At 36.6% G+C, this 27,991-nt stretch overlaps 1 protein-coding gene across 1 annotated transcript; it reads right to left on the bottom strand.

Annotated features, from left to right (window-relative positions):
- Window positions 1-28: 28 nt before the first annotated feature.
- On the bottom strand, window positions 29-27,401 carry ap2m1b (adaptor related protein complex 2 subunit mu 1b). The gene is made up of 13 exons (XM_007257771.4): window positions 27,251-27,401; window positions 23,378-23,495; window positions 16,643-16,908; window positions 12,051-12,133; window positions 11,302-11,307; window positions 11,077-11,212; window positions 9,867-10,011; window positions 8,561-8,575; window positions 5,824-5,946; window positions 4,485-4,620; window positions 3,119-3,216; window positions 2,632-2,743; window positions 29-1,229 (listed from the first exon to the last, which is right to left on the bottom strand). Exons 2-13 carry the CDS (start codon window positions 23,449-23,451, stop codon window positions 1,095-1,097), a joined length of 1,329 nt encoding a protein of 442 aa, XP_007257833.2. The 5' UTR covers window positions 23,452-23,495; window positions 27,251-27,401; the 3' UTR covers window positions 29-1,094.
- Between the last annotated feature and the right edge of the window lie 590 nt (window positions 27,402-27,991).

Here is a 27,991-nt window from a genome sequence, read left to right as displayed (position 1 = left end):
AGAAAAGAAGAGGCTTCTGTTCTCTACGTCAGTCTGGCAGTTCATTCTTACCTCTTGTTTTATGGTGTATATAATACGTATACACATACACACGTACAAACACAGCTGGAATTATTCTAGTGTTAGTAGACTTTGTTGCTTTAAGTTCTTATTTTTCTCATTTTCTGAGAAAAAAAAAACAATTTGATCACAACGATAAACTTGAACGGACAACTTTTTCTCATTAGCCTTTAACAAAAATATTACTCGAGGCAAAAAATACAGCGACAGAGAAGGAAATAAAGTATTTAAGTGGTGCAAGTTGGGGGGTAAGAGCTTTGTAATCTTAACAGCTACACAAAAAAACACTGCTTACAGACTACATTGACTACACCCAGAACTGTCACACTTGGGGGTGGTAGTGTTAAGTTTAAGAAGGGGAGGAAAGAAAAAAAAAAAGCCTAATGTGTTTAAATGAAAAGGGAGGAAAAAATGGGTTGTAGTATTTGTTGGTATTCAAATATCTTGACCACACACACACCAACATACTCACATACAGACGTACATACGAACACACACTTGAGTATAAATGAGAAACCTGGTGAGAAAGAGGAAAATAAAGAAATTAAAGCCATATGAACACTGATGAGGCCAGGTTTACAGATAATCACTTAATTAGGATGAATGTGCCCCCTCTATATTTTCCAGCAGTCAGTAGGGGGTCAGGAATGTATTTGGTTGAATCAGAAGATGAAGAAGAAGAAGAATCAGCGGGCTAATGGAAAAGGGGCCTCGTCTTATAGCAGGTAATTCATTACGTATATAAAGAAGGGGCAGATATTCTTTGTTATAACCCATAAAACCATGTTTAAACTCTCCACAGGACAATTTCTGCATTTATACGCATTAATCTGGCTTTGAAATTCGAACGATTTAATTTCTTTTAGCTTGTGTTTCTCATTGTATGTTGGGATGTGCGTTTTTAGTGTGAATGGAGGCCTACAGGAAGCAGAGGAGAGGAGGACAGAAGAGAGGATGAGGAGGAAGCATCACTCCTCCAGCCTTCCATCTCTCTATTCCAGGTAATCCCCTCCCTCTCCTCGCAGGGTCGGCCGTTAGCAGCGGGTTTCGTAGATGCCGCTGCGGCCGATGTAGCGAACCCATTTAATCACGTCGTGATCGCTGTAGTTCAGTTTTGGCTCGAACACTTTCAGGTAGCGCACTTTGAGGCCGGACGGAGCGAAGGGAACCTAAAGGTGAGGAAGCAGAGTTTAAAGTGAGTTTAAACAAGGCTAAGCAGTGGGACATGAGAGAACACTTCAAAATGATCAGTTTCTCTGATTTTACTATTTACAGGTAATATTTTAGTAAATAAACATTGTTGTTTTATTCTATAAACTACTGAGACATTTTTCCCAAATTACAAATAAAAATATTGTCAGAGCGTTTATTTGCAGAACATGAAAAATTGTCAAAATGAGAAAAAAGACCTTAAATAATGCAAAGAAAACAAGTTCCTAGACCCAAGACCCAAACTCTTGCATGGCATACCTGATTAGCATAAAAACAGTTTAGTGTTATATTTCAATAGAACACAATGAAGTCGCGATAAGTAATGATGTGGAAACATTTATTCTGTGCCTGAACACAGCATTTTTTTTCCTGAGTGCAAAACAAAAGTAGAAACAACAATTGTGCCCCATTTGAGCAATATGGCTCAAAATGAAAAACAAAGAAATAAAGTTAAAAAATCATAAATATTTACTGTTCATTTAAATTTCTGAACACAATCGAAACTGTAACGTGTTAAACTCTTTTGCCTCCACAGTATAATGGCCTCATAAAAGTACACCAGGCCCTTGTAGAGCAAAATATAGTGTTGTGGTCTAGACAACCCAAAATATGATGTTCTCACGTAGGAAGTAAAAATCAGAACTTTAGTATTGTTAAGAGTTCAAAAAATAATAATTTGGTAGAATAACCCTGCTTTTTAATCACTGTTTTCATGCATTTTGGCATCATGCTCTCCTCCACCAGTCTTGCACACTGCTTTTTGGTGACCTTATGCTTATTACACTTCTAGCGCAAATATTCAAGCAGTTCAGGTTTGTTTGGTGCCTTGTGATCATCCATCTTCATTTCTTGATTACATTCCAGAGGATTTTTTTTGTGTGAGGTTCAGGTTCTGGAGATTGACCGACCAACCTGCTTCATTCAGCTCTCTGGCAGTGTTCGTTAACTCTAAGGACTGAGTTTTTTCCAGCAGGGCAATGCCTCACCCCACACAGCTAGATCAATTAAGGTGTGGATGAAGGACCACTAGATCAAGACAGTCATGGCCAACCCAATCTCTAAACCTGAGCAACATAGAAAACCAATGGAATGTAATTAAGAGGAAGAAGTATGGTCACAATCCATCAAACAAAGTTGAACCGAGTCACCCCAAAAGCAGTGTGTAAGAGTGTGATGCCAATACACATGAAAGGTGTGATTAAAAATAAATAATGATTTCTAAACCTAAAACATCAGTATTGTTGCTCCTAATGAATATTAACTAGTTTTCTGCATTGTTTTCTTCGCTATATACAGTGAGTATGATTTATGTAATATAGAGCTGCTGTAATAACTGTATAACTTGTGGACTGCACTGACCTCAAAGTTCATGGAAATGGGGGGACGTGCCCACTTCTTCTTGTCGTTGGTGGGTAGCAGCTCAATCTCCGCACTGATCTGAGACTCCTTCATTCCTGCCATTCGCTTTATCCTACAGAGAGAGCGCGAGAGAATGCGTGAGTGATTAACAGCGTGAGAGAGAGCGGGTAGGGTGTAAAAGCGAGAGTGTGTGTGAGAGTGAGGTGAGTATGAAAGCGGGAGTTATCAAGAGCGAGTTAGTTAGTTAGTGAGTGTAGAGATATAACGTACTTTCTCGAGTAGCATTCTCGAGTGAGAGTGCGAGTGATTAGGAGAGAGAATGAGTGATGGAGCGAGAGTAAGATCAAGTGAGTGTGGGAGTGAGCCTGAGCAAGAGTGGGAGTGATTGATAGTGAGTGTAAGAGCAGGAGTGAGGTGAGAGGGGGCTCATGAGTAAGAGAGCATAACTGAGCGAGAGTGAGTTAGTGAGAATAAAAATGAAACTCACTTCCACACGATGGCGTTCTCACTGGCCTTGTACTTCGCCTTTCCCTTCATACAGATCACCTGCACACCACTGGTGTTGAGAGGGGTGGGGATGCGCACCTGAGGAGACATCAGTTATATCAGTCTGATTATAGAGACTTCTGGTGGTCTTCATTTAATGTTTTGTATCTGTAACTAGTATTAACTTAAATAATCTGTGCATCATTCGTTCATTTGATATTCAATTGAGAATCAAAATTGGAAAAACTATTTATTTTGTTTTTGAATAGATTTGCTTGTATTTGTTTTTTTTTTTTTTTTGATGATCGAAACAAAAATGGGAAAATTAATATAGGATTTGGAGCCGAACTTAATTCTGAGCTCGCAGGTGCCAAGTGATATTACTGTATCATTTTGGAGTAATTGGATACCAAACTTAGGAAAAATGTATATTCAGTTGTGCATAAACCAGATTTCAATGTCCTATAAAACCAGAAAATCATACTGTTAGCCAATTACACAGAGAAAACCTTGAAGAACACATTCCATACTATTGATGGCATGGGTAACAAGTGATATTACTGTATCATTTTGGAGTAATTGGATACCAAACTTGCGAAAGATTTATATATAGGACTCCAAAATTTGGTTTATGTACAACCGAATAGGCATTTTTTTCTGAATAGACAAGTTTGGTATCCAATTACTTTAAAATAATACAAGAATATCACTTGATATGCATGACATTAATAGTATGGAATGTCCAAAATCTCTTTTATACAAAACGGAAGGTACATATCTGGTATCCAATTACTCCAAAATGATACAGTAATTATATATATATCTGGGATACATGAGACTGAGATCTTTAATAATTTAGTGCTGTGATATGATAACCATTTGATTTGCTTGTTTATTTAATAGCACTCCAAACATTTCCAAAATGTTACACTGTTCTATAGATAGGCAGTAGTCCTTCTGGTGTGTGAGTTGATTAAACATGGTTAAATCCTGTTTATTTTAGCTTTAAATCTAGTTTCTGTTTCATTTTCAGTCTCTGCTCAAAATAATGATTTCTTTTTTTTTTATTTTCCAGTTTTGATTCTCAATTGAATATCAAATGAACAAATGATACACCGATTTTAAATATTCATATAATCTGTTCTCCATAATTCCAGTAAAAAGAAACTTTTATCTTTCTGCCTTCCTCAGAGTTACTACTGACTTTCCCCCTGGTCAACCTGATACTGATAGATGTTTGACCCTCAGGTTCTCCTGCTACCTGATTTTCTGTCCTGCTAACATTTAGATTTCCTGATTTAGATTTCCCTTCAAACGTTTTATTCTAACTTCAGTTCATCCTTATAAAATAGCTCACTCTCTCTCACCTCAATCTTCTGTGCCAGCAGCGAGGGCTTGAAGTTGGACTTGATGACCACCTTCACCTCCAGCTTGGTGCGGCCCACCTCTCTGACCAGTGGGATTACACGGAACGGCAAAATAATGTCCTTAGTGGTGCGGTACCTACAGCAAGGACACGGGCAGGACAGAAGTTCTTAAGCATGCACAAAAGGACACAGGGTGTACATCCATGCATTCATACATACTAAAGGCATAAAACTGCATCAGTGCAGTATTTACAGCACTTGTTTCCATATTTAGCATAATAATACAATATAATATTTTAACAAAATGTGCATTCATACTAGAGCTGGGAAATACATCATATTTATCAACATATTATAAAATACTTTATTCAATATAGAAACAAATAACATTTGTAAATATTATATATTTTCATAAGACAACACTGAAGATGACACTTTGTGTATAAATGTGAATTTGCTGTGCCCTCAAAAAAGTTAACACAGCCATTAATGTTTAAACCACTGACAACACAAGTGAGTGCACACCTAAGTGAAAATGGCGAAATTGCGTCCAAAATGTAATTATCACAGGTTTTCCAGATGGTTCCAGTAATCCATGCTCTTTAACTGCTTGTCTTCAGTAAACTGTTTGCAGGGTTTCTTGGGCATCAGCTTTAGAAGAGGCTTCCTTCTAGGCTAGTTTCATGCAGACAGAGTTGATGCCTTAGTTTGTAGCATATGGTCTGAGCACTGCAGGCTGACCTCTAACTTCTTCAACCTCTGCAGCAATGCTGGCAGCACTCATGCGTCTATTGTTTTAAAGCCAACCTTTGATTATTACGCTGAACAAGTGATCTCAACTTCTCTGGTCGACCCTGCAAAGGCCTGTTCTGAGAGGAATCTGTTCTAGAAAACTGCTGTATGACCTTGTTGGCTATCGTGATGCATCTCAGTCTTAGGGTATTAGCAAACATTTAACAGTATAGGTCATCTTTGTGCAGAGCAACACTTCTATGAGAGTTCTTTGCCATGAGGTGCCATGTTGAATATCCGGTGGCCAGTATGAGAGAACTGAACCCAAAACAACAAATTGTACAGACCTGTTCCTCATTCACACCTAAAACCTTCTAACACTAATGAGTCACATGACACCAGGAAGGGAAAATGACAGACATTTATGGCTGTGTCAAGTTATTTTGAGGGCACAGCAAATTTACACTGTTATATCTGTACACTGACTACTTTACACTTTATCATAGTGTCATATCTCCAATGTTGTCCCATGAAAAGAAAGACATAAAATATCTACACAAATGTAAGGGGTGCGCTCACTTTTGAGAGACTGAGAAAAAGCACTGACCTCATAAGCTCGTACTCTCCGTCCGGTGGGATGAAGCTAATACTGCGCTCTGAGTCGAACTTGCTGAGTCGTACACACTGGTGGAAGGTGCAGTCATCAATGGCTATAGACTGTTTCCCACTACTGCAGGGAACAGAAGAGGAGACACATATATACAAACACTGAATTCTGAAAAGCATTACATCACACAGCACAGAACTGCTTCAAGACTACAGCACTGGATATGTGTTTACATGTGTGTGTGTGTGTGTGTGTGTGTGTGTGTGTGTGAGCGAGCAGAAAGGTGTGTGAGCATAAAGGACTCAGGCCTGTATAAATTTGAACACAACAGAAAATTACAAAAGACTTTTCAGGCAGTTTAATAAGAATTTGCTCCAATTACAAATGTACAGCTCTGGAAAGAAATAATTGATTTTACCAAATTGAAAACCTCTGGAATATAATTAAGAGGAAGATGGATGATCACAAACCATCAAACCAAGCTGAACTGCTTGAATTTTTGCACCAGGAGTGAGAAGCATAAAGTTAGCAAAAAGCAGTGTGTAAGACTGGTGGAGGAGAACATGATGCCAAGATGCATAAAACTGATTAAAAAACAGGATTATTCCACCAAATATTTAAAACTTTATGAATATGAACTTGTTTTCTTTGCATTATTTGAGGTCTGAAAGCTCTGCATCTTTTTTTGTTATTTCAGCCATTTCTCATTTTCTGCAATAAATGCTCTAAATGACTATTTTTATTTGTAATTTGGGAGAAATATTGTCTGTAGTTTATAGAATAAACCAACAATGTTCATTTTACTCAAACATAAACCTATAAATAGCAAAACCAGAGAAACTGATTCAGAAACTGAAGTGCTCTCTTATTTTCTTCCAGAGCTGTATAAATGCATCTTATACACTTTTCTTTGTTAAAGTAATTTAGACTGCATTCACTGTAATCTCATTAATCAATTTAGATTGTCTTTGTCTACATCATTAACACATCTGTCCCTGAAAGCAGCACACTTGCACATAGTTACCTATATGCATACACAACTTGAAAAGTTTGGATTTAACCAGTCTAGCCTCAGTATGTTCTGTTGTGGTCAGAATTTAGGAAAGTGACACAAAATGACAGAAATCGAAAGACAGTGGCCATCTATCACACTAAAACATCTGCAGGGTGCAAGAAGGAACACAGCTGGAGTGGCTAGTTTCTACATAATGACAGGACAGATGAATTTACGAGTTAAAAGAAGATACACCTCTCTAAACCACAAATAACACTCACCTAATCTTAACATTCTATGTTCAAACACTAATAAACTAATAAAGTGCCATGCCATGCAAGTCAAGTCTGTCTCACTATCCTACTAAACACTCACCTACTAACCCTGCATTCACACTGGCAGGCGACAGAGCGACAAAAGACCACATTGTGATATTGGGTGTAAAAAATATCTGCAGCATGAAATATTTTTTTAAATGACAATATTTATCGCAATAGTTTCTGGAAACAATATATTTTAATAATATTTTGACCTAAAATATTGCTTATCGTGAAAGGCCTACGTATTGTGATTCTCAAAAAACACAGTATAGATTTTTAATAAATGGTTAAATGGACCCAAAGATTTGACAAAAAGACTGGTTCAATTGGATCAATTAGATCCTTTTCAGTAACATTTTCCCATGAACATGGGAAACGTATTGTGATATCGTATTGTGAGATGCCTTGTGATTCTAACCACTAATGATGTGTTTTTATTAGTGGTGTCAATCGATTAAAAAATGTAACTGTGATTAATCACATTTGTTCTTCTTAAGACAAGTTTTTTATAGTGGATATTTAAATGTAAATAAAAGAATAAATGTAAGAAATGTAAAATGCAATTATATTTATATTAGTGGTGTCAATTAAAATACTAGTATAGTATACTAGCCAACATGGAGCGCTAAAATAAAGAATGGATGATAAATTGGATAGAGGAAACTTTTTTTTACTTTATTATAAACATCTCAGCTTGGTTGTAAGGATTTCTGAATTAGATCTTAATTAGCGGAGTATAAAAGAGCGTTTTCACACCTGTAGTTGTGAAAGTTTCTATGGTCCAAATCAGTTGGTAAGTTTGTTTATTTGTAGCGTTTCTCCCACTGTTTGGTTTGTTTTCACACAGGCATAAAAACCTAAATGCATCAAAATGCTCACCAATAAACCACGCAAGCACATCGTCGCCTCTGAATGGTCAGAGCTGTCTGGTGCAGGAGCAAGAAAGTAAATATAAACTGCACCTTAGCAGCAATTTAGCTCAATTAAAAAGAAGAATATTTAACAGATGGGTCAGATCAAGACCCGACCACGTTCTCACCACAAGTGAACCGCTCCAGAAAACAAAGCAGGTTATGGTGGAAGTTGGGGAAAATAACATCTTACTGACTTCAAATTAATTGCATGCGTTAATGCTTTAATGTTGACAGCCCTAGTTTTTTTTTTTTTTACTAATATGCTTACAGTATTGCAATATATGGAGTCTTAACCTCTGTATCGTCATACTTATTGCATCAAAAGAGACAAATTCGACAAACTTGAGGTGACGTGAGTCGCCTGCCAGTGTGAACACAGAATAAGACTTTTAGATGGCATGACACAAACACAACAGACAGGTTTACACACACACACACACAGACAGACTACAGACAGGACACTATGCAGATGGCAGACCAGGTGAGGTCAGGAGTGAGAGGTACGCTACCTGCCTCCCAACTCACTGAAGTCCAGCAAAGAGAGAAAGAGAGAGAGAAGAAACGAAAAACAAATAAAAAAACCAAACACAAACAACAAAAGAAAAAAACAACAGAAAATGAACCAAGGGACGAAACCACTGCCACTTCCAGGAGAAACAGAAGAGAACCTAGCACTTACACACATACCAGCACAACCACGCAGGAAATAACACAGCAATGCGGGACAAGACGGGGATCCTCTGCAACATCACTCGCAAATGCACTTCATTTATTATATATATATATATATCCATTATACTTCACTTTTTTAATAAACTTAATACAAGTTCAGATTACTATTATTATCTCTTAAGAATTCAGGGTCACATACAGTACCAGTCAAATGTTTGGACACACCTTCTCATTCAATGTGTTTTCTTTATTTTTTACATTGTAAATTTAATATTGAAGACTATATTAAAGCTATACAGAAACAAATGCAGAAGTATGCTGTAGTGTTAAATGTCTAAGTATCACATATATCTTTGAGGACAGATCTGCACACTCTTGGTATTTTAATCTCAGTGTCTTCATGAGGGAGAGTCACCTGGAATAGTTCTCTCAGCGTCTTGAAGAAAGGGGTTTCTGGAGGTGCTGAACAATAGTTGCTGCTTTTCCTTCACGCTGTGAAGCTCCAGCTCATCCCAATTAAATCACCTCAAATCACCATCTCAGTTCATCAGGTTTAGATCAGGGGATTAATGTGGAGAAATAACACTTTTTACTGTTTACTACAGAATTCCATGTATGTCCTTTAATCATTTTCATGTCTTTAATATTAATCTACAATGTATAAAATTAATTAAATAAAGAAAACATTGAATTAAAAGGTGTGTCCAAACTTTTGACTGATAAAGTGCCCAGGTGTAACCAGTGAGCGCTGAGTAAAACTATTCACCAGCTTCCATGAGGACAAACTATAAGAAAGTGTTTTTTAAAATATGTACAACTTTGTATTTATGATAAGCTGTTTATCAGTTTTAAAATACAATTAATAACTTTATATCTTTATAATCTTACTCTTCTCAAGATTGAGAATCCACCCAGTTCTTTAAAGGAGCAGAAAACAGCCAACAGAATAAACTATGGAATATATATATATATATATATATATATATATATATATATATATATATATATATATATACACTAATGTAATTGCATTTTTAAACTTACTAAATTGTTGGTGCATTTAAAGATTATTCAGCAACAAATTACCCATCCACTTCTTTAATCAGTCTTTACATTTCAGCAGCAGTGGTTAAAGAACCTCACCTCTTGCCGGCGTCGTCCGTGGTGCCTCCTTTACCCTGCTTATCTATGACGATCTTGTCGTTCATGCCAAATTTGCACTCAGGCATTCCGCTCAGGTAACTCTTCATAACCACACGGCCCGAGACGTGAGCGCTCAGCACCTGACCTACAACACAAACACTTCATTATTTCTGATGATGCAATGTTTTTTTTTTTTTTTTTGCCCCCCAACAATATATATTGTGATATTAAACAATGCAGGACCTGTGGCATTACCAACACCGCCCCCATCCAGACCAACCAAGAGCTGAGTCAGCTTTTTAACTTTAGCTTTTTTTAGTTAACTTTAGGGTTTTATCATATGTCTTTAGAAAGCCAGGTGGTGCAGCAATTAATTACCGTATTTATGACACTATAAAGCGCATTTAAAAAATGGTCAGTGCACCTTATAATCCTTAACCAGTCAGGTATTAAGGATCAGTAAAGCCACTCCACTGAAGTACAGCGTTATACAGGAGTTTTAGTTTAGTTATCCAGCAGTATTAGGATTGATAAATGTGCTAAGAGCTAGAGGTTCGTATTATCTGCCTGTAGCCTGCTGCTAACCCTGCTGGAGCAGCATTAGCATTAGCCGCTAACTGTGCTAAGCGCTAGCTCTTTGGCCGTCCAGGGGTAAGTATTATCGGCCTGTAGCCTGCTGCTGACCCCGGCTAGCACTGCTGAAGCAGCATTAACATTAGCCGCTAACCACGCTAATTGCTAGCTCTTGGGTTCAGAGGTGAGTATTGTCGGCTTGTAGTTGCCTGTTTACCGTGTTAAAACAAGCTATGTAAGACTAATATCGCCCTGGCTTACAGAAAAGTTAGATAGCTATCTAGCTAGTCATCTCACTGAGATAAACTATGAGCAATTTCCTTATCATGATCATTATAAAGAAAATTGCCATAATCATTGAAACTACACATTAAACTATGGTAATATAGTGGTTATCATAATTTTAAACACGGAAAATACTCTAATTTGTTGGTTTCTTGTGGCATGTGCCACAATCATGCCAGTGATTCTTACAGCCCTCTGTTTGAAGGACTATGTAGCCCCAACACTCCCTCCCAACCTACCCCTACAGACTAACAAGAATCAGAACACCCTAACTCTAGACATGAACACACAAAACAGGGAGTTAGGGCTAAGTGGTAGGACCAAGGGGTGAAATGTGATTGTTGAACGTTACCCTGTGGAGACATCAGCAAGTTCACACTCTCCAGAACGTCCAGGAAGAGCTCATTCCTGCGGTACTTGATGCCCTCACGCCTCCAGCCAATCTGCCCAGTTACCTGACTAGTGATCTGGGACTGCTCTTCTTTTGTCTGTCAAAAGTCGAAACATTCAGATTAATTTTATATTTCCACACAATTAGGAACTAAATAAAAATAGGAATTGAATCAGTTGTACGTACATGATGCTGAACAGGAGCAAGAGGGTCAGTCAGCGTGGGCACCAGCAAAGGGAGGGAAAAATAAATTGTATTTAAACTTCTAAACTTATTTAAACTTCTAGAAAACTTTTACAAATACAAGTGCCTATTACTAAAGCACAGTTATCGTAGATAAACAGTAGGCTACTCTAAAGATATCTTTTTAAAGTGACTTATATTAGTCCAAGATTCGTCTGAACAGTTTACTCTTCTAAATTGACAAAGAACAGATGAAGAGCAGCGTTTCACATGAAGTTTCGGTTTCATTTTTACCAGCATCACAGGAACTATAAGGCCAGGCTTATCACAGAGAATGAGTTTGAGCTTGCAGTCAAAGGAGCACATTCATTGGTTATGCACACTTCTTTTAACAGCAGTGTCCTCTTGTGGCCATATTCCGACATTTATCGTTTATAGTTTAGCTGGATCAGAAAGATCAGTCCAAATATTTATGGGGGTCTGTTACCTCACTATCCCACAACTGTATCACTCTCTCACTGCTGTTGTTAATTTTCACTTCTACTCATCCAATTCCTTACTGTAAACGTCGCATGAAGTCTAATCTGGCTGTTTACACTGTGTGGTACTGCTGCTTTCTGGATTTGCGTTATATTTCAATATCAGAATTAAAAATGTCAGCTTCAGTTTTTAGTGTTTTCTGCCGTTCACACTGCTGATTCATGGCTAAACCACTATCTCAAAGAAAACAATCCTTATCTTCTTGCACGTACCTGGCTCTTGATACCCTGCTGAGTGATGAAGGTCTTTAGGGCACCGGTCTCAGAGTTCTGGGGGTAGCCGAAGTCCAGGATCTCTACAATCGTGGCAAAAAGACAAGTCAATTAGCACTTAATTTTGTTTAATCAATTTTTCTTGGAAATGTATATAAACCATTAACCCTTAAAATATATAATCCATTAAAATATAAAAAATAAATAAATATCATCTCATATATCTTATATGTATCAATATTGTGATTTTTTTATTTATTTATTTGTTGGTATCGTTAGATAGGCACTCTAAAGTAGGAGTGGGCAATATTATATCATATACAATATATCAGGACACAGAAATATCGTGATATTAAAAATCCATATCGTGATAATAGGGCTGTTATGTCTTAAAAGTAGTCTATTATTTACTGTGAAGCTCTAGGTGTATTTATTGTATAATTGTTTTAGTTTGCAGTTTATATGCATGCACTAAATAATCTGCAATATTTTTGCTGCATTATATTATTTTATGCTACATTATTTATTTTGCCACATTATGATTATGCTGTTATACTATTATACTATAGTCCAGAAATTAATTAATTATTTTTCTGTTTTCCTTTATCGGCAAGTATATCGTTATCGCAAAAATACTCTGAAATATCGTGATATTATTTTAGAGCCATATCGCCCACCCCTACTCTAAAGTCCCTAAAACATGCCAATATAACTAACTATAGTTGCTTCATTACTCCACATTTTACATTTATGGCATCAAGCTCACACTCTTATCCAGAGTGACTTAGTGTTATTTCTGTTACAGAGGCGAGTCAATGTATTATTAGGAGCCCCAAGGACTCTAATTGGTGAAGCACAGAATAGTCACTGAGACCGGGAATTAAACCCTAGTCTCCAACATGATGTGGTAACTCCCTGGCAGGGGGTGGTGTTATCCACTGAGCCTCACCAATCACATGTGGTGGGGCTATAATTAAATGAATAGGGTAAATTGTGGAAAATTCTGTGAAACAGACACCAATAAATCCATAATTCCTGGTATTTTATCCTCTTCAGTAACACAGATGCTGTGAAGTATCGTAGAGAATTGTTGTGCGATATATTGAGTTATCGCAAGAATCACAGAATCGTGATATATTGCGAGATGCCCTGTGATTTACACCCCTACTGCTAAGCATTCTCAATACTCAACACTCTCAATTACATATTTGTAGAAAGCAGTCTACTAGAGACTACTGTGGGATTATTCCGGAGACGTGTGAAGATGCTGCTCTGCCTGCGCTGTATTTTCTTTAGGTTTTGATTTTCTCATTGAGAAGTCATAAAAATCAAAACCTAAAAAAACAACAGCACAACAGAAACTCCAGCCACTGCTGGAGGGAAATGATCACGCTGCTGGGATGCTGAAAAAAGAAATCTGTGGGAGAGAGCACAACTACAATCATAACAATCATCTACACAGTCAACACAAGAGTACTGACCATGTATCTCATTGGTTTAGAGTAACTGAGTGTCCTTCAATGTTTTTCCTCATTTAATTTATTTTCTACATATTATATTGTATACATATTATACTGTATATTAATATTAAAGACATAAAAACAATTAAACCTCCTGTTTTGTTCTGGGTCAAATTGGCCTGTTTTAAAGTTTGAAAATCTAGGAAAATGGTTCAAGGTAATTTGTTTTTCAGTATGAAACTTTTTCTGCTTGCCGTAATTAGTTTAATCATCATATACAGTTGTGGTCAAAAGTTTACATACACTTGTAAAAAAACATAATGTTATGGCTGTCTTGAGTTTTCAATAAGTTCTACAACTCTTATTTTTCTGTGATAGAGTGATCGGAACACATACATGTTTGTCACAAAAAACAGTCATAAAATTTGGTTCTTTCATAAATTTATTATGGGTCTGCTGAAAATGTCACCAAATCTGCTGGGTCAAAAATATACATACAGCAACAAAATTTGTCAATTTTGGTGATGTAGCGAGTTGTGTCAATCAAATTAGCTTCATGTCATGGCCTCTTCACTTCTTGTAAGTGATTCTGATTGACTACAGCTGTTGACTTCTCATGAGCCCATTTAAATAGGGCTCATTTGACCCAGTGATTAGACTCAGCTACAAAAGCTACAATGGGAAAGTCAAAGGAACTCAGTGTGGATCTGAAAAAGCGAATTATTGACTTGAACAAGTCAGGGAAGTCACTTGGAGCCATTTCAAAGCAGCTACAGGTCCCAAGAGCAACTGTGCAGACAATTATACGCAAGTATAAAGTGCATGGAACAGTTGTGTCACTGCCACGATCAGGAAGAAAACGCAAGCTATCACATGCTGCCGAGAGGAGATTGGTCAGGATGGTCAAGAGTCAACCAAGAATCACCAAGAAGCAGGTCTGCAAGGATTTGGAAGCTGATGGAACACAGGTGTCAGTCTCCACAGTCAAGCGTGTTTTACATCGCCATGGACTGAGAGGCTGCCGTGCAAGAAAGAAGCCCTTGCTCCAGAAAAGGCACCTTAAGACTCGGCTGAAGTTTGCTGCTGATCACATGGACAAAGATAAAACCTTCTGGAGGAAAGTTCTCTGGTCAGACGAAACAAAAATTGAGCTGTTTGGCCACAACACCCAGCAATATGTTTGGAGGAGAAAAGGTGAGGCCTTTAATCCCAGGAACACCATGCCTACTGTCAAGCATGGTGGTGGTAGTATTATGCTCTGGGGATGTTTTGCTGCCAGTGGAACTGGTTCTTTGCAGAAAGTAAATTGGATAATGAAGAAGGAGGATTACCTCCAAATTCTGCAGGAAAACTTAAAACCGTCAGCCCGAAGGTTGGGTCTTGGGCGCAGTTGGGTGTTCCAACAAGACGATGACCCAAAACACACATCAAAAGTGGTAAAGGAATGGCTAAACCAGGCTAGAATTAAGGTTTTAGAATGGCCTTCCCAAAGTCCTGACTTAAACCCCATTGAGAACATGTGGACAGTGCTAAAGAAACGGGTTCATGCAAGAAAACCATCACATTTAGCTGAACTGCACCAATTCTGTCAAGAAGAGTGGTCAAACATTCGACCTGAAGCTTGCCAGGAGCTTGTGGATGGCTACCAAAAGCGCCTAGTTGCCGTGAAAATGGCCAAGGGACATGTAACCAAATACTAATGTTGCTGTATGTATATTTTTGACCCAGCAGATTTGGTGACATTTTCAGCAGACCCATAATAAATTTATGAAAGAACCAAATTTTATGACTGTTTTTTGTGACAAACATGTATGTGTTCCGATCACTCTATCACAGAAAAATAAGAGTTGTAGAACTTATTGAAAACTCAAGACAGCCATAACATTATGTTTTTTTACAAGTGTATGTAAACTTTTGACCACAACTGTAATATGAAAATGGTTCATCTCACTTATTTGCAACCAACCCCCTCCAAAAACAAAATTGCAAAAATGACAAAATGTTATTTTATATGTTGATCTTCCAAAAGAAATAAAGTAGTGAAACATTAATAAAGTTTAAACATGTATTTTTTTTTATGAAAATACAATTAATTAAAGCATTACCTGCATTACATTGTACCAAATATTGATAGAATAATTAGTAATTGAGTTAGTGTTTAAATATTTACCCTGCTTGTTAGGGTTTTTTGTGTTTCACACATCTTTTTAATAATTAAACATTCACCGGGTCTAACTAACTCTGGAACACCATTGCTGTTCCCGACAAATGAACACAACAGGAGGGTTAAGGGGCACATATAGAATTACGTCGTAATCAGTTAATAGTGTTTGTCCTGCACATTAATCCCCCTGATCTAAACCTGATGAACTGAGATGGAGATTTGAGGTGATTTAATTGGGATGAGCTGGAGCTTCACAGCATGAAGGAAAATCAGCAGCAACTATTGTTCAGCACCTCCAGGAACTCCTTCCTTCAAGACACTGAGAAAACTATTCCAGGTGACTCTCCCTCATGAAGATACTGAGATTAAAATCTCACCAAGAGTGTGCAGATCTGTTCTTTAAGATAAATGTGATACTAATAAAAAATATTCTGGTTTGTTTAATAATATTTGGTTATGGAATAATTCTGCTCGTGTTCCTGTACAGCTTTAACATAGTCTTCAATATTAAATTTACAGTGTAAAAAAAATATTTAAAAAAAAAAGAAGAGACAACTCATTAAATAAGAAGAGGTGTGCCCAAACTCTGTTCATTATTGGACTTCTGCTGCTATCTGATAATTTAAAAATCTGATTTAAACAGCATACTTAGATTTCTTAGATCAGAGTAAAGTCTAGAAACCGGATAAGAGCCAGATTTAAGCTCAGTACTCTTAACTGGAGTATTCTGGGATGTTTCAGTTTGTGTAAAAAAAACAGACTGTGGTAGCAAAAATAAATGAGTAATGTTTAACAGCACAGTGCCCACAAGATGCCATCTAAACACTTCCGAAGCAGCACTGAAACTGAAGGAGTTAAATAATCCTTATCTTCTATCTTGTGTATTTTTAATAGTATTGTATTTATAAAGTGTATGTATATTACCTTTTCTTACACAATGGATAAAAAAAAAACAAGCATCAGTTTACCGTCCAGCAGCTCGTAGATCAGCACGAAGTTGTTCTTGATGTTCTCCTCGCTGATCTTGCCGAAGTAAGCGGTCATAACGTCGCACATCTTGTAGAGGAACTCGAACACCATGGCTGCGTTGACATTCTGCTTGGTGACGGCAGCCAGCCAGATGTTGGAGCGTTTGACGTGGAAGAAGCTGGTGCGGGCAATGTTGGTGACGGGCGAGCGAACCTGCTGCCGGGCGTGGATCACGTTCACCCGGAACGCGTCCACTGCGTTTCTCCTTAAAAAACAAACAAACAAACAAACATCAGAACACGGTAATGCAGAATAATAGATGGGCAAAAGTATAAAAAAAAAAAAGATGAGTGCTTAAAAAACACTAACTGCACATTGTACTACAGAAAGCATAAATAGTCATGGTTACCTAAAAAAATTGCACTATATTTTTTATAAAATCAATGTATTCAGTGTGTAAAGAATTTATTTACTGCACAATACTAGAAAAATTACTGAATTAATTTTATTTAAAAGTTACTGTTTTAAACTGGTAGAGAACTTATACGTGGCAGTGATTTTCATATTTTAAACTTTATTATAAATAACAAATAGCACTTTAATTGGTGCTAATTGTTTACAAATAAAAAAGCTGACGTTGTATAAGAAATTAAATTAATTTGTGAATTGTGATTCACAATTATTACACACTAATTTATGTTTTAAGCAGTGTACCAATTGTTTGGACCTGGGTTTGGTTGTAGTATTAGCAGTAACAGTAGCAGTAGTCCGGTCATAATCAATCAATAAACTAAACATGGTGAAACTGGAGGGGATCCAAAGTGCATATTTGAAGCTGTAGTGACAGTAAACCCTTATCAGGTTAACCAAAGTGACTCACACCCACTGTGTCCACAGCCTGCTGAACATACAGCACTGCAGAGCCTGTTCACACACTACACTCACATACAGACTGGACTGATGAGTCAGTCGCTTCCTATACTCCCAGGCTCATCATTCTGATAACTGAGACCAGTGCCGACAGTAACAGACAATATATACAATATATATAAATTATACATAAGGGCTTATTTTATAGGCAGCCCAAAGATTACAGTATTGTCCTTCTGTTTATTAAGAGTAACTAGTGCCACGTTAGTGCAGCAAAAATAGTTAATTACTTTACAAACTGAGCATTTTAGACTAAAGCAGACCAATATTCTGATTACTACTAAGAATGCCCCAAATATTCAGCAACCCTAAAGACTTGTATGAACAAATAAAGAACAAAAACATACTATTTTAAATCATATTTCATTTTTTTTAACAATGGAGAAACTGAGAATGTTTGTGGCATTTTAAAACTCCTAATCCTTAGTCTTAGCGTAAGACTGGCTGCTTTTCTCTGTGTACATTTTAGGTCACATCTAGAATTTGAACATAAGTTCTGAGGTACATTTATTACTGTAATATCACTGTTATGTAAAGTCTTAATTTACATTGCACTGTTAAGGAAAATGTATTGTGCTTTAAGTATTTGGTATTCAGCCTGTGGCCAAATGCTTCATGTTCTTTGGTTATTTTCTGAGCATCGTAACTACCTCTCTAAACTGTATTTCTGTATTAGGACAGGATCATTTCTGTATAGTAGTAATTTCACCACAGGACGTTCCCACAAAATACAGTCATCAAACACTTCCTTTTAGAAGCCCTGACTAGGGATATGATGGTAAGCTGTTCTTGAAACCAGCATAGCAGAGATATATTACAGGCTGTTTTATAGCGAGCACAAGGTGCAATAATCTTTTATTGACGGAAACTGTGCAAGTGGGTTTAAAGCGGAGCGTGCCGATATGGTAAAAACATTATATCTTAAAAATTAAAGACTTTTTCCCCCACAACACATGACCTTTCACAATGTTTACAAAATACATAAATAGCTACTATTCAAATGCCATATTTTTCGCACTATATGGTGCACCAGATTATTAGGTGCACTATCAATAAACTTCTATTTTCTGGTCTGTTTTCATACAAAGTGCACCAGATTATAAGGCTCATTATTATGCAACACTAGTAACTAGTAGTGGGAACAGGGGTGTGGCCATGTTTTTCTTCTAAATTCAAGCTAAGCTAAGTAAACAAAATTGTAATTCTCACAAAAAAAATCTACACAGATTTCCCTCCTGAAAACTGTTTATTTGGGTAAGTAAAACACTTCCATTTTACTTTATTAAATTTCCAGATTTCCACTAAAGCTAGCGGTTAGCGGCTAATGGCACTCCACAGAGCTAAGACAGGGTGATATCTGCAAGCTGTTCTTCCCACGCTTCTTGTTTTAACATGATAAACACGCAGACTACAGTCTGATATACTCACCTCTAAACGGCGAAAGAGCTAGCGCTGTGGTTAGTAGCTAATGCTAATACTGCTCCAGCAGTGCTATCCGGGGTAAGCAGCAGGCTACAGCCTGATAATTCTCACCTCTGGACGGTCAAAGAGATAGCGCTTAGCAGCTAATGCTAATATTGCTGGAGAACTAAGCTGAAACTGCTTAATAATGCTGTACTTGGAGTGGCTTTACTGCTCCTTCATACCGGACTGGTAAAATTCATACATAAGGCAAACCGGATGAAAAGGCGCACTGACGATTTTGGGGAAAATTAAAGGATTTTAAGTGTGCATTATAGTACAAAAAAAATGGTACTTCAGTTCAGTTTTAACTGATAATCATCGAATTAGAACAGGACTAATTTTGTGTAATTCGTCTATAGAATTAAATATACAATTCGGTTAGAGCTCTTTAAGCACTGGTGGCATTCTCAATATGCTTAATAAAGAAATTTATTTAAAATAAAATATAAAGAAGAAATTTCTTTTTAAAAAAAGGTAGAATAAGGTCCATAGTTTGGTTATTAGTCCACCACTGTGTATCTATGACATCTATGGAACTGTACTGTAGATACTGGAGATACTCATCCTAAATAAAGAGCTTTGGATCCATATCTACAGATGTTCAGACAGAAAGACAACAAAGTGTCTTGTTATTATTCGTGACAAACATAAAACTAAACTCGACCCATATTTCTATTCAGCACCCTATCTTCCTTTACCGCTCAGGCTCCTCCTTTTTTCCAGTCAGTCAGTGACTCACTCTCGCTCTCTCGCTCGCATGATGCCAGCCACTGCGACAGGCAGCAGAGACGGCACCAATTTCCAGACCCACGGTAACCATGGCAACACCGCTCTGAAGAGCCTGTGTCTGGCTTTTTAGGAACATGTTTTTTTTGTTGTTTTTTTGCAGGGGATAAACTTTATACGCAGCTAAATAACATACAATTAACACACATATAACGTTAAGCTTAAGATGAATCATTAGCTACATGCTAAATGTATAAACCGGGCAGGTGAAGGGTGTCGTTGGGTAGAGGATGCTGCAGTTTAAGAGTGCGGTCGTGCTTATAGATCATCTAACTGAAGAACACCATCATCAGTGACTCCGCACATCTGCTCTATTGTGAAAGAGAGAATAATGGTTTACTTGCTGTGGGGGACCACAGTAACAGAGGAAGGAGATGAGGAAGGAGGAAGAGGGAGGCGAGGAAGAGAGTTAGGAAGGCAGGAACAAGCCAGAAGAAAATTAGTACCATTTTTGATCCAACCAGACATCATTCTGTGATTTAACACAGAATAGAAAAAAGGTTAAAATAACTACATTTTTTAAAATCCTGTTTATACCTGGCCAATTTAGATGACTAGTATCTAGTAGGATCATGTCTATATGTGTTTTTAACCACACGCATTTACTTGACTTGGTAGTCAAATGCTTCTTCAGTTAGTTAATTGCGTAAAAATTATTTCCGATGGTTTGGTTGTATTGGGGGGAGTTTTGGCTGTTTAATTGGTCTTGGAGAAATGTGTTTACACTGAAATAACATGTGGCTCGAATGCATCTCTTGTTGAGTTGAGTGGTCAGATTTGTATCGGTTTTAAATTATGTCTCGGACTACCACCTGAAGTTGTCTGAATGATTGTATCTGGTTTAAATGTCTCAGACCACTTCCTGAAATGAGTTGAGTGATCAGATGTGTATCAGTTTTAACTGTGTCTCAGACAAACTTCTGAAGTGCTTTAAGTGATTAGTTTTGCATCCGTTTAAAATTGTCTCAGACCACCACCTATGTCGTTAGAATTATTGTATTTTTATTCGTTTTAAATGGGTTTCAGATCACCTCCTCAAGTGGTCTGAGTGATCAGATTTGTGTTTGTTTTAAATGCATCTCAAATCATCTCCTGAAGGGGTTTGACTGATCGGATTTGTATCCGTTTTAAATTATATCTCAGACCACCTCCTAAAGTGGTTTACGTGATCGGAGTGAAGTGGCATTTCTTTTAAATGCATCTTTGGCTTCCTTACACTTGCATTTTTGTGTGTTTCTGCTTTTTTCCAACTAAAATCCTGACACTCAAGACACATGAGGGACCAGGAGTTAGTGTCTCTGGGAAAAAAATAGTACTTTATAGCAAACTTCAGCTCAAACTTCAGTAAATATTAACTATGGTGTTCTAACCTAAGCACATTTTATTGGACCAGATCCAACTTTATTTTTTTTCCCCTAACTATGTGCAAACTGGTAGATTTTTATTCTCTGTTCACTTGCCTTCGAATATATTCCACCCTTGACAAGTGCAACTGGAACCTGCTAATCAAATGTTATTCCCTTTAACTGACGCTGGTTTTAATGTTACGCTTTATGATCAGTGTAACTGCAGAACATCACATTAAACATGGTTTAAAAAAAGTATTTTGCTGTAGTACTGATTACACCAGTACTACCAGTACTAAAGACTGAGTATTTGTGAGACCTCATCTTCTATTATGAACCACCGCAATTACTTAGATCACAGGGTACTGGTTTCCTAGAGCCATATTTATTGCACTATAAGGCGCACTTAAAATATTTTATTTTTTCAAAAATAGTCAGTGTGCCTTATAGTCCGGTGGGCATTATGTATGAATTTTACCAATCAGGTATTAAGGAGCAGTAAAGCCACTTCACTGAAGTACAGCTTTATACAACTTTATATCACCACGCTAAGCGCTGATCCCATTCAGAGGCGAGTATATTGGACTGTAGCCTGCCAGTTTACAGTATTAAGACAATCTATGTGGGACAACCTGCTAGCTTATATCTCCATGTCTTAGCTAAACACTCAGGTTTCTCAGTATAGCTAGCGCAAGCGTTTAGCAGCTAATCTGGGAATCTAAATAGGCTCTACTCATCCAAATAAACTTTTCAGGGGAGAAATATGTGTAGTTTAACATTCAGTGCTCATTTGACTTTAAACGAAAACGATTTTTTTAAAGAATTACATTTTTGTTTACTTAACTTAGTCACATTTTGAGGACTCAGACACAGTCTCAATCTTTTTTTAAGTCTAGACTAAAAACTTACTTGTTTAGTTTAGCTTTTGGTAATTCATGTTTTTCCCTTTAGATAAGGCTGCAAATCCAGGGTTTCATTCACATAGGGAACCGTGGTAAACTGAGATGCTGGTGCTGTTGTCCACTACATCTTACTGCATGCAATCACTCAGGTTTGTGGACGGTTGAGTGGGTGGATGCCTCCATGTCTATGTTACCTTCTGTCTCTCTCTATAGTTAGCCTATTTTATTCAGACCTGCTGAAGTTCTTAAATAATCACACTCTGATGATATTCATATTGTCTGTTATCTATAAATCCAGTCAAAACTAATCCCATCTTTCTGCTTTGCTTCGAGTTACTAACTGCCCACTGGTCTGACCTGATATCGATGGATGTTTGACCCTCAGGTTCTGCTACCTGTATGGTCAGACTGATAGAAGTCTCTGCAAGTCAAGCTTCCAGGTCACTGACCAAAGATCAGCTTCTCACCGTCCAGTTTATGCCAATGGCCTTGGACTAGATGCTCACCCTCCACTAAAGATTACTTCCCAAAGTTTATATGAACTAGGAATAACTAGGTTTTTTTTTTTTACTGCTGGTGTGGCTATTCACCTGAATATACAGTATTTGACCTGTGTGGATGTATAATGACTTTTTAAACATTCATTTATAAGTTGTCTGAATAGAGGAGGATGGGTCCCCCTTTATATATTAGCCAAGTTGCATGTGTTAAATGTTTTTTTTTCTGATTCTGTGTCCTGCAATCACATTTCTGTAAAGCTGCTTCGCGACAAGTTGTAAAAAGCGCTACACAAATAAACTAAATTTGATTCGCTTTTCTATGTGCATTATATTTATTCACCATGTGTAGAATAATCTATGTAAATGTGACTGTGTGTGCAATATCACTAGTTATTTACTAATAGTTTGCTATTTATTTATTGGTAACTGCTTGCCACAACACATACATACTAGGGAAACATTTTCCTTTAATCATATATATATATATTTATTACATTTTTTACATTACATTTTACGAGTTCTTTGTATACTTCTACATCACTTGCTGTTCAGTCCTCTGGGCTAAGATATCCAGTATGAACGAATGACTGTCACACAAACCACTAGTTTAAAACAACAGCTGTATAAATGATGGAAGTTGTGCACAAATGCAAGTGGAACAATATAGCAGATCAAAAAGGTCACTGAAACTTCCTTCCTGTTCGCCACACCCAGCCCATAAAACCCCGCCTGCTCTCTGTCCATCTGACCATCATCTCCCCCACTGCCCACATTACTCACACCCTGAGCGAGTGAACGGCTCTCACCCGATGTCATCGCGGTAGACTCGGGAGATCAGCACCTCGCCCTTGTGGTTGTAGATGAAAAGTCCTCCGATCATGGTGGCGGTTTCTCCTTAGTGTTCACTGGCCATGGTGGGGGAAACTGAAAGCCAGAAAAAGAGGGTTAAACGTGAAATAAACTGATGGGATAATCATTTATTTAAAAATATGAGCTAAAATACAAAAATGAAAAAAAAAAAAAAAAGCCACGACAGCTTAGAACAACATCTGCCACGTCATAACAGTGCTGTGCTATTTCCAGCATTTATCTGCATTTGCATTAAATATGGAAAATGGCAGTAAAATCTAGGCTGTTTACAAAGCAATGCATCATTTGATGCTGATATTACATATTTATAACTTACAGAGAGACTACATACCCCGGTATAACTGTAGAAACTAATATAGTATTTATATACTGTATATTTTAGCTTTCAACAAACTGTATACAAACAATAATATGAAAGATTTCTCCTGAGATATTACTTTTCACATTTGTATTTATTTGACTGGCTCTTACATTGACTGTTCACAGCTTTAAACACTCTTTATTAAATTAACAGGTTAAATAAAGCAATACATTAATTAAAACTACTGTTAAATAAATAGAAATGAGCTTAAATCAATGGATTTATATCTGTCAATTGTAGAAGCAGTCAATTATTCCTTTTCTGGCATACAATAAATACATCAGCAAGTATCGGTTTGAAACAGGGTGGGCGATATGGCCCTAAAATAATAATCACAATAATGATACCCTTATCAGATTCGTAACAGAAGTCAATGGTTCAGAATGTCATGATACTAATAATGCACTCCAAATATCTCCATATATCCAGGATTAAAGTAAAATAAATGATACTGGACAGCTATACTCTGTCTCTAGTAGATTTATAATGGGAAATGAGAACTGTGTGAATTTTTCTTTTGCTAAAAACAGTAATAAAAAAGTATAATATTGTTCACTATATTAAAAAATATTTGCTGATATTTTTGCGTACGATACGATAAGGCACACCGATAGTTTTAAATATCTAGACATTGGTCGATGTTGATAAATGCGATGTTGAAAAAAACATTACTTGGTTCAAAATGATTTTTATATCCAAAAACCTTTATTGTAAATGAAATATCCTTAAATAAATTGATATTGAATTTAATCAAATTGTGACCTTGTAAATACCAATACCAATTGCTAATATACCACTTCCTGAGATTTTTATACTCAGAAAATTTTATTCTAATTTAGTAAAAAAAAAAAAGTTTCCTCTATCCAATTTGTCATGCAAAAAATCAGATGTTTGAGAGCAAGGAAGCACCCAAAATATATGCAGGACTGTTCTATCTGTATTATGTTGTCCAAAGGCAAGACACTTTAGTTTTAGAAAATATGCATGTATATAGTATAAATATAAATACATATTCTTACACATTTACATATATTTTATGACCCACTTGTACATCTTAATGTAATGGGCGCAGATATGCATTGTAACATTATATTAAAAATTAATAAACAAATGAATAAATACAAAAAAAGAAGGTATGTATGGAAAGGTGTAGTAACCAAAATTTTGTTTTGTTGCCTGAAGGAAACACTATGCAATAGAGGGTTAACTGACACCACTAATATAAATATAATTGCACTTTACATTTCTTATATTCATTCTTTTTTTTATGCAATTTTTTTTATAATGATATTTAAATGTAAAAAAAAGAATGAATATAAGAAATGTAAAGTGCAATTATATTTATATTAGTGGTGTCAGTTAACCCTCTAAAAAATCCTCTCTCAGAATCAGATTATGTAATGTATTATACGTAAAAACTAGAGGAATTGTTGCAAAAATGTGAAATTTGACAGAAATAATGGATCCAAAATTTCGAACAGCGCCACTGCGAGTTCCAGCACCGACCCAGATAGTGAGCTTTGGGGCAGGAGAAATATGAAGCACATGGAGCAGATAGTACACTCAAACTCACACTGGCTCTTTTCCACCTGCTTATTTATTAGTTCATGCATGTACTAATGCAGCACCAAAGCATATGTATGCTGTTACTTACAGAAATAAAATGAATGAAAGAAAGGAGGTTGGATTCTATAAGAAGAACGTGTGAATAGTCGCAGTTAATTTATTCGAACAATCGACTAATCGCTGATACACACAGCTGCACAACTCCACTAGCACATCGGAGGGGAGGATAATGATAAATTTAGTTAATTTATCGATTTAATCGAATAATCGACCATTCACTTATATTTTTTTCTATATAGAAATACAGTAACAAAAGTCAAAAAAGGTTCGGGCACCTCTTCTCATTCACTGTTTTTCTTCATTTCCTTATTTATATGAATACATTTTTTGGTGGGAGAAGATACCAGTGTGTTCTCAGATATGTTCTTAAAGAAAAATAAATAAAATAAATAAATTGAAAGAAGCTTGGCTACATTTATTTATATTTCAATATATCCACTAGGGGTGGGCGATATAGCTCTAAAATAATATCACGATATTTCAGGGTATTTTTGCGATAACGATATACTTGGCGATATAGGAAAATTAAAATAATTAATTCATTTCAGGACTATAGTATAATAGTATAACAGAATAATCATAATGTGGCAAAATAAATAATATAGCATAAAATAATATAATGCAGCAAATAATACTGCAGATTATTTAGTGCATGCATATAAACTGCAAACTAAAACAACTATACAATAAATACACTAAAAGCTTCACACCATTATCATGATATGGATTTTTAATATCATGATATTTCTGTGTCACGATATATTGTATACGATATAATATTGCCCACCCCTAATATCCACTCTAAAAATGTGCATCTTAAGAATAACAAGTGTGATTAATCACAGGTACTCATGAATAATCTGATTTTTTTTTTTATTAAATGACATTTGATATTTTATTCCAACTCAATTAGAATACAAATATTTATATTCGCCCATTTATCATAAATTTGATGGAATGCAAAAAAAACAGAATCAAATGATGTACTTTAATATAGGTAAAAACGAGGAAAATTAAAAAACAAAAATTGAAATTTGACTGAAAAATAAGCGTTTTGTTTGAATTATCCACAACATTTCATTGATATGCAGCATCCAACATGTCGACCAGCGCCACTGCGACGGTCACGCAGGGTTTGATTACGGCAGTTCCCTTAAATACTGCGCATTTTTGCGTTTAAACAGCTGTAAATAATCCAAATTAACCCCACAAAGCGTTGCTAGATGAATTGGGCGCGGTAGTAAAAAGCTATTAATTATTTAGCGTTAGTAACTGCTTGGTTGTGAAATTCACGCTTTAATGCTTTCAAGCGAAATAAACGAAAAAACAACCACTAATACAACATGTCACGACGTACAGACGTGCCCTGAATTATGTTTCACCTTTAAATGAACGAATTATTGCGTTAATTCTTGCTTTTACCGAGAAATCTGCGATTAAATGTATGTGAATTTGGTTAGCTTAGCATAGTTTAGGTTATTTTGGCAGCAGCAGCAGCCGACTATGCTAAACTAATCCGAGCAGTCCTTGACAGAGTGACACGATTCTAGTATTTTATGACTTTTCAGCTTCATATTTTAAGTTATATACATTTAGTAATCATAATTACATCGTGCATTAACACACACAACGCGTAAAATACATTTATACTCATCGACAAATGCAGAATTTAACCGAAATACTCGCGTTAGCGTTAACTAGCTCACCCAGTTAACCTACCAGCGCTCAGCGCCCGCTTTCTCAATTCGATTTAGTCGCCAATAATTCACAAAAATTCGCATTCAATCCGCATTTTTCACCAAAATCAGACTCTCACACTCACCAGCAGATGCCCGGCTGTGCCCTGGGGGGCGCACGGTGTGTAATTAGGCGGCTGTAGTGCTGTTTTTGCGGCAGGCGCTCTGCTCGCACTGCGGTCTCTCAGCAGCGGATCATCCCCATCAAGATGTCCGACCGCTCCCTGGGCTGGTGAGGGTTGCCAGATTAAAACCGTCCAATCTGGCAACCTGCACTAGCAGCACTGCTGCAGAACTCTGCTAGCACGTCGGAGGGAGAATAATAATCGATTTTGTCGATTAACCAATTTAATTGAATAATAAATTTAATCAGATGATTGATTTAATCGACTAAGCTCTGATATACACTGCTGAAGAACTCCACTAGCATGTCGGATGGGGAGGTAAAAATCTATTACTCGATTAATTCATTTAATTAAATTATCGATTTAATCAAATAATTGATTTAATCGTCTCATCAGTGATATACACTGCTGCAGAACTCCACTCGTACGTAGGAGGGAAGGATAATAATTGATTTAGTTGCTTAAACAGTTTAATTAAATAATCAATTTATCAAATCACTGATTTAATCGACTAATCGCTGATATACACTGCTGAAGAACTCCACTAACACGTCGGATGGGAAGGTAAAAATCTATTACTCGATTAATCCATTTAATTAAATAATCAATTTAATCAAATAATTGATTTAATAGACTTGTCAGTGATATACACTGCTGCAGAACTCCACTTGTACATAGGAGGGGAAGATAATAATCGATTGA

The sequence above is a fragment of the Astyanax mexicanus genome, chromosome 9 (genome assembly GCF_023375975.1).
Source record: "Astyanax mexicanus isolate ESR-SI-001 chromosome 9, AstMex3_surface, whole genome shotgun sequence".
In the NCBI taxonomy this organism is placed as follows: domain Eukaryota; kingdom Metazoa; phylum Chordata; class Actinopteri; order Characiformes; family Acestrorhamphidae; genus Astyanax; species Astyanax mexicanus.
This window is presented reverse-complemented; position numbering and strand designations above follow the sequence as displayed.